This window comes from Gadus morhua, chromosome 6 (assembly GCF_902167405.1).
Source record: "Gadus morhua chromosome 6, gadMor3.0, whole genome shotgun sequence".
In the NCBI taxonomy this organism is placed as follows: Eukaryota; Metazoa; Chordata; class Actinopteri; order Gadiformes; family Gadidae; genus Gadus; species Gadus morhua.
Window position 1 is genome coordinate 8,341,460 of NC_044053.1, and position 8,399 is coordinate 8,349,858.

Sequence of the window (8,399 nt, forward strand, 5' to 3'; positions counted from 1 at the left end):
GGGCCTCTTGGGAATTGCAGTGTTATAGTATTATATTAGTATTGATAATCTAAAACAGGACAGATCAGTCACAAATCATTTATCAGAGGTAAATTCACTTGAATGTCTGTATTTGATTATATCTACAAAAATGAATGGCTTGCTATACTGTAAATATGGTGGTGATTGATCTTATTTTTCCAGGGTAGAAGCTTGCAGCAGCATACTCTAAGCAACAATTAGCTCACCATTGACAATAACAATAATAACAGTAGGTCTATTTGACACCCACATTGAAGGACATCAAATCATATCTTTTTTATATATATTTATAGTATGACTTCGTATCAAATGCATAAACAAATCGATACCAATATCTTGCACCACTGAAAACGCTACCCGGTTGCGGTGCAACCTATTTTGGAATCACCTTGCAGACCGGACTTCCTGGTCCCCTATCGAAGCGATAAACAGAAAAATCCTCAAACCAACCAATTCAAACTAATAGGGTTTCAATCTCAATGTCACACCGAACTTTAAAAGGCGCTTCGCGTCAGACTCTGACGGCGGACATTTATGTCCTCCTCACTGTGTGTGTGAAATTCGCACATGAAACACTACCTCCTGCCCGCATATAAGCCGTCTGACCTTTTCCCAGTCCCTGACTTAATGAAGTGACTGCTGTGGGCCCCGACTCCCTCCTCCAAGTCTCTCGTATTTGCAGATGCCAGAATTCACCCCTATGCGGTCCTTCCAAGGTTCCTCTGTGTTGATTTCCACGGCTGTCGATATTAATTTAGTAGTTACTCAGCGCCAATCAAGGCGATTTGAAGAACGTCTTTTTTATGACCTTTCGAATTCAACTGCCCGAGGGGTGGAGAGTGGAGACTGGGAAATGCAATACAAAAGTGCCATCTAGTGGCTTGCATGTGAACTTAATGGCTTAACTCGCCATTAAAGGTCCCATGGCATGCTGCTTTATGGATGCTTTAATATAGATATCAGTGGGCCCCAAACACAGTATTTGAAGACTTTCCCGAAATTCAGCTGGGGTGCAGATTTACAGCCCCTACGAGCCAGTCGCACATTGAGCTTTCCCCAAACACACCGTTTCGGTGTCTGTAGCTTTAATGCAAATGAGTCGAGGCGGTTCAAGGAGGAGGGTGGGGGTGGGGCTCTGAGCAGCTTGCGGCCACAATGCGCTCTGTTTACAGTGGATGTATCGCAATGGCCTTTGGCCTTGTTCTGTAAATATTCTAGAAGTCCTGGAGCTCTATATCTAAATGATATCATATTATGCATAGATATCTGTCATATAATATATATCACGGACAAAAGCTGTGTGAGCCTCCAGACGATATTATGAATCGCAAACGACTGCGTCGTTCTTGCAAGTCCACATCAATCTGAAGTAGACTGAACCACAGACATGGAGGAGAAAGGGATTGTTGACCGCGGTTGTCTCCCGCCGGAGCCTCGCTGCTGAGTGCTGACCGCAGCACCGAGGCGGTGGTCCCTTGGCAGCGGGAAGCGGGGCTCAAGCGGGAGACATTCGCGGGCAACAATCCCTTTCTCCTCCATGTCGTGGTTCATGTACTTCAGGGAGTCAAAGCCAAAGTTCCTTTCACCCAGTTCCTTCTCAACCATGGCTGAGATAACCCCCACTACGAGTCTCGTTTGGGAAATACCACAGACGAGAGTCTGACGTCGTATGCGTCATAACACCAAAAGCAGAACGGTTATCCAAATAACAAATATGTGTACAACACTTGTGTTACAGTGTGTGTAATCACACACAAACACACACACACACACACACACACACACACACACACACACACACACACACACACACACACACACACACACACACACACACACACACACACATGTGGCGCTCGCACGGTCGTATCTCATTGGCGGGACAAAATTTCTGGGCTGGCAAGGCAGAGATAGGGGAGGTGGCAACTCCCCTTATGACGACATACGGGGAAAATTCCAAAACGGCGCGTCTGAGCTTCGTTTTTTCAAAGGCGGAGCAGAATGCCTAGTGCTCGTTTTACACCCAACGGAATTTCTAGCTACTGGGGGAGCATAGGTAGGCTAGGGGAATGCATATTAATGTTAGAAAACCTCAGAAAGTGATATTTTTATGCCATGGGATCTTAAGCCATTATGCATCGACCAACATAAATGTAGCCTTGCTCATAAACAAGCTTTAGCCGGTTCTGATACAAATATCAGATAATCTATGATTAAATAAGATATCATATGATAAGAAGATGATAAGATCAGGTTTAGAAGTCGTGTCCCAGAATCTCCAACATATAAAAGAGAAAGCGACATAGATTTGACCAAAATGAAATGTTTTGTTTTTTTGATTTGAAGGCTTATGAATTAATATATATGGATTCTACAGTGTGCTCTATGTCCTAGAAATGGTAGTGGGCATGTCACATGTCAATGACTTCCTCCATTTCGAAGGTGTATAATCATATGAATGTTAGTTAGGCTTTATATTGGTATTATGTTTTTTTGGTAATTGTTTAGTATTTCATCGAAAATGATTGTCATAATGGGTAGACAACCTGCCACGGCGTTTCTCACATGAGATGGGGCAGAAAAAAGATTTCTTCAGCCTTGGTTCGTTGAATTAGGATTTAACAGGACTCCAACTCTCTTGAGTCTTCTCAATGTGGCGGTGTGTATCGTAACATAATTATGATACATTCTGATGTGCAGGCCTATTAACATCATATGCAAATGGTAAAACTAGATAGATACACATGCAGTGGCTGAGTAGGTTGCCAACGCCCCTTTCTGCACAATTACTACTGCAAGGTCTTAGTCAGCGGGAAACAGTGAAAAGAAGTCAGCAATGTTACAAATAAACAAAAAACAATAGAAAATGCAATAGAAAACATATGATGAAATACACAAAGCAACACTATTAATAATTCAAGGACAGAAGTACAGAAATGTAAATTTAATTAGGCTAGAAAAATAGCCTAGGTTACACAGCAATAAAAAAATAGAAACTATTAAATGTTGAGTGGGATGAATTTAGTGGTATCTAGTGGTAAAAATGCATATTGCAGCCAATTAAATGCCCCCTCACCCTCCCTTTTTTAATGACTACCGTGTCATTGGAAAGGGCTAGGCTACTTCTACGAATGCATCAAGGGATGAGGTTCCTTGAACGATTTTTTTCCCAAGACTGATTCCTACTCATTGAATCCTTTGTTCATACTTATGCTAATGACATTTTACACCATGGGGGATGATCGCTTCAAGCCCAATGGTACAGTTAAAGAAAGCAGAGGGAGCAAATGCACAGCAACGTTGTAAAATGGAAGTTCCATTGGTCATGTTCATTGGAGTGGTCGCCTTTACACTGCAATGAAAGACCACATAGTTATTTTTCTGACTTTCACTCTGTATGACCTTATGTTAATCAAGATGACACTTTATCAAGGGTTCAGGTTGAAAACTGGAAAATTTTTATGCACTTTATAATTATGAATAAGGTGTAAAAGATCTTTAGAATACACACACACAAACAGTACACAAACACCTGTTGTATAGCTGGCAGCAGCATTCAGATATCTCAGTGCTGGTATTCCATACAGAGATGTTGGCGAGCGCTCCAAACACCGAATCACACTGGAGTTCCGGAACGTATAGAATACCTGGGAGGAGTAAAGAGACGAAACAAAGACCGTGGCCATCATTCTTTTGAGCCAAATACCACTGTGGGTGCAACACCAGGGTCTCTACGTCCCTGGTGAGACTCTCACAGCGGCCTTCACTGTAGGGTAAGTTCACTCCTCTCCTAAAATATGTACATCAGGAGGGTGACAGTGGCGACCAACAGTGGCTATTCGGCACAGAATTCGGCATATCATTTGGCCTTAGTTCAGAGAACAAGGAGACAGCTTTACCTGCGATGCATGCAGTCATGAAACAGGCCACGCTTCCTGCCGTCAACGCTCTGAGGCCACAGTCGGTGAAGTCTGATATTCTCTCTGGAGCCAGGGTATCTGGAGGTGCGGGGAGATTGGATAGTCCACATGTGATGCTACAGCAACGTCAATACTTTTTTATTTATCTATCTGCCTAATTAACCAGTTAATAGGTTCATGAACTGGGTTATTCTGTTCCAAACTCTAGTGGATAGAGGGATGATTTGAGGAGAAGCAGTGTGTCAGGATCTTACTCATCACGCCAATGATCATCCCCAGGGAGCCAAAGTTAGAGAAGCCACACAGAGCATAGGTAGCTATGGTTTGGGAGTGAATCTGAGGAGAGAGAGGTTGTGTCAGTCCAATTGTTGACTGGACCATTATATTTATGCAAGCCCAGGTTTTTTAAGAATTAGCAACGATGGGATTTCCCTTCACATCGTGAACATATATTTCCACATAATGCTGACAAAACTGATCTATAATAAAATATTGATATAATTGAGCAATAGGTTTTCATTCAGCAACTATCCAATTGTTAGAGGGTTTCCTAAATATACTGCTAAAATTGTTCAGTTGTTAGGAGATTTACTGATAAATTCTGCTAAACGATTTCCAAGTTGTTAGAGACTTACCTATATACTGCTGATTGTTTTCCGAGTTGTTAAACGACTTACCGATATATACTGCTTAACGATGCCCACATACTCAGGCTTCCCTTCCTCCCTATTCTTGATGAGCACAGACAGCCTCTCATAGCTCACAAACTCGTTCAAGAACGTCTTGATGCCAATCAGCTCGCCCACAATGAAGCTGTCCTCCCACGATACGCCCATAACGAAGGCCAGCGGCGCAAACACATAGGAACAGATGAGCTGAGGAATGGGAGAGAAATGAAAAGCCTTAGAAACAGCTAAAGTGCTGACCCAGAGTTGTGGGCCAAAATGTAATCTCGCAACCAATGAGTTGTAGGGCAAAAAATGTGGGTGTTACATTTACATTTAGAAATGTTGCACAATATTTTATCAAGGGGTTACTGTTCTAAGTGGTATGCCGTTTGCCCATTTGCTGAGATTCAAACAAAAATTCTAAACTCATTACAGCAACTTTATAAAAGCTACATAAATAGAAAGAATATACTGCCGAAATCAACTGCTGGTCATGATTTGTGGGCCACAACTGTACGACTGCATGTGCGTGCGTGTGTGTGAGGGTGTGTGTGTGTGTGTGTGTGTGTGTGTGTGTGTGTGTGTGTGTGTGTGTGTGTGTGTGCGTGCGTGCGTGCGTGTGTGCGTGTGTGTGTGGTGTGTGTGTGTGTGTGTGTGGGTGTGTGTGTGTGTGTGTGTGCGTGTGTGTGTGCGTGTGTGTGTGTGTGTGTGTGTGTGCGTGTGTGTGCCTGTGTTGTACTGACTTACCGAAAAGCTGAACTGTGGATAATCAAACAAGGCTCCCAGCCAGGACAGAGTCTCGTCCATGAAGGCTAGTATGGAAACGAAAGCGATGAGGTTGACGACTATATTAGCCACCAATGGCGCAGAGGAACACGCCCCTTGAGCTACAGCCTCCAACAAGTTGTTTGTCTCCCTGATAAAAAAAAAAACGGCAATACCAACATCAATGATATACAATGGAGAATTACCTTTTATTCCCATCAAGGTCCCTGAAGGTCACCTGTGTGTTAACTTCCTGTTCATGGCTTAGCCTCGTTTCGTCTGTCTCACCCTCTGGGCATCTTTATCTCCCTGCTGACCTTGGCAGGCTCCGTCTCCGGCCAGAACACCTTGGCGATGGCCAGGGAGGCCGGTGCTGACATTATGGACGCTGTCAGGAGGTGAGAGGCCTTCACCTATCAGAGCAAAGGTCAGAGGTCGGGTCGATGGATATAGCAGGGGAGCTATTGAGGTGGATGTGATTAAGCAATGCACAAGCGTGTGTGTGTGTACGAGTGAAAGACAGCGAGAGAGAGAGAGAGAGAGAGAGAGAGAGAGAGAGAGAGAGAGAGAGAGAGAGAGAGAGAGAGAGAGAGAGAGAGAGAGAGAGAAAGAAAATGGCTCATATTACTTCTTATCATATTATATTGTTGTATAATCATTCTTCAACATTGTCAACAAGCTTTTAACTGTTATTGACCGGGGATAATAGCAATATAACGAGGATGCATGGCTTCCTTTACCCCCAGGGAGATATAGGCCGCCAGGATGCTCCCAGAGACGCTAGCGAACCCACCCGCCGTAACGGCGTGGATCTCAGAGCGGGTCATCTGGTGGATGTACGGACGAATCAGGAGCAGGGACTCGGTCTGAGACAGGGTGGGCGAGAAAAACAGAGAACTTTGATTTGAATCGAACAATTGAAAGTAACCACTGTGGATATAGCAGAGTTAATGAGGTAGTTAAAGTCAGGACCAGGAAGCCCACACCTGTCCCAGGAACATGTTCCCTGCTGCAGCTGTCGATTCTGTCAGAGAGGTTCCCATGGATACATGCATTACAAAACCAATCTGCACAAAGAAGAAAACAACAAACAAAACAACAAAGTTAACAATCAAAAATAAAAAAAAACTATAGTTGTATGTGATATCATACATACAATTATATTCATATTCGTAAAACCCCACACTAATAGATAACATTCTGAAATTATAAGTAATAACACCCTCTTTGGAGTACATTTATTTTTCAGTGCTGTCTCAGTGAATCCCTAAGTAATGGCTGGTTGCTCAAAGCAGCCATGTGCTCACCTTCAGAATGAGCCACTGCATGAAACCCACGTGATAGAGGACCGAAATGATGGTGCTTACAAAGACAATAGAAGGCATCACCTGCAGAGAGAGAAACCATCATCATGATTTTAATCAATTTTAACCTCTGCATTAGCCTACCATTATTACAACCATCACCAATCATTATGATCTTCATCTTCACCATTACTATCCCCATCTTCATACTTGTGGTTATCACAGCAATACCAGATCATCACATTTATTACCAATATTATCACCTTCATCATTATCTCCACCATCATCATCATGGTCATCACAGCCATCATCTTCATCATTCTAGTGTGTCCGTGTGTATGTGTGTGCATGTGGGTGTGCATGTGGGTGTGTGTGTGCATGCGTGTGTGTGTGTGTGTGTGTGTGTGTGCGCGCGTGTGTGTATGTGTGTGTGTGTTTGTGTGTGTGTGTGTGTGTGTGTGTGTGTGTGTGTGTGTGTGTGTGTGTGTGTGTGTGTGTGTGTGTGTATGTGTGTGTGTGTGTGTGTGTGTGTGTGTGTGTGTGTGTGTGTGTGTGTGTGTGTGTGTGTGTGTGTGTGTGCGCGATTGTATCATACCTTGAATGCAAAGAAGTGATCCTCATAACTCTCACCAAAAACCATTTTGGCCCCAGAATTTGAGTAGGACAGGAAGGTCTGTGTGAAAAAACAAGATGGAATTATGATAATAATCTCATCATACTTACTACTACATACTGAGAAAATCAACCTAATCTGCAACTTATATGATATGTTTACAACACTATGAGACATATTACTATATACTAGTACATACACTAGATTACATCAGACAAGACCAGACACATTCTTAGAATTAAAAGATGTCCGATCAGCATATTCTATCAAAAGGAGAAAGTAATCACGATCCGGCATTTAGTCAGTGTACATTGGTTTGTATAGGTGTGTTTTTGTGATTGTGAGAGCAGGACGTGTACCTCTACTTTGTTTCCCACCCACTGTAGCGCTTTTAGGCCAACATCCGTCCGGAGCATGAGCAGACCAAAGACGAACTGTAGCCCAACACCCCAAAACAAAGTTCTCCAATGGATCTACGAAAATTAACAAATACAATACTTCACATCCAGGCAGTGTCTCTTACTAACATATTACAACATTTTACTACATGTTGAGTAAGTTCATATATAGGTTCATTAGCACGAAAAACATCATCTGACATCACTTTTGGTGGACTATGCCCAGAATCACTGACGCATAACAGTAAATACAAGCACCGGAATAGAAACCCACAACATACCTTCTATTCATTACCCAAATAGTGAAGGTGTGTTTGGGTGCCAAGTAGAGATGTCCGATATTATCGGCCCACCGATATTATCGGCCCGATATTAGCATAAAAATGTAATATCTGTCAATATCGGTATCGGATTTTTTTTGCCTTAAAACCGATTTTTTTTTTTTTTTTTTTTTATAGCTCAAATAAATGTTTTCAAAATTGTGCAGTACAGTGCACATTGTAATTGACTCATATTTGTGCATTTATTCAATTAAGGTTACTGAGTTTTAGTTAAAGAAACATACTGCTATGTTGCACATAGTTGTTCAGGTACAATGTTTTATCATTTGTGAAGTCAAGTTTGCCCTATTTGTTGTGGGCATTGTCAAGATTATCTCAGGGAGAGTGTAATACAAACTGTTGTCTGAGACCATTAAAAAAATAAAAATA

General features: G+C 42.4%; 1 protein-coding gene across 1 annotated transcript in view; it reads right to left on the reverse strand.

The window, feature by feature from the left end:
- Window positions 1-2,865: 2,865 nt before the first annotated feature.
- The window catches only part of LOC115545849 (solute carrier family 28 member 3), an 8,548-nt gene continuing 3,014 nt past the window's right edge, over window positions 2,866-8,399 (reverse strand). Inside the window, exons 6-17 of the mRNA XM_030359315.1 lie at window positions 7,651-7,764; window positions 7,274-7,351; window positions 6,682-6,762; window positions 6,361-6,441; window positions 6,115-6,240; window positions 5,663-5,787; window positions 5,357-5,525; window positions 4,619-4,816; window positions 4,196-4,277; window positions 3,921-4,019; window positions 3,554-3,668; window positions 2,866-3,373 (exon numbers count right to left, since the gene is read on the reverse strand). Coding sequence (XP_030215175.1) covers window positions 3,235-3,373; window positions 3,554-3,668; window positions 3,921-4,019; window positions 4,196-4,277; window positions 4,619-4,816; window positions 5,357-5,525; window positions 5,663-5,787; window positions 6,115-6,240; window positions 6,361-6,441; window positions 6,682-6,762; window positions 7,274-7,351; window positions 7,651-7,764 — 1,407 coding nt within the window. The 3' untranslated portion in view covers window positions 2,866-3,234. The remainder of the gene's footprint in view (window positions 3,374-3,553; window positions 3,669-3,920; window positions 4,020-4,195; window positions 4,278-4,618; window positions 4,817-5,356; window positions 5,526-5,662; window positions 5,788-6,114; window positions 6,241-6,360; window positions 6,442-6,681; window positions 6,763-7,273; window positions 7,352-7,650; window positions 7,765-8,399) is intronic.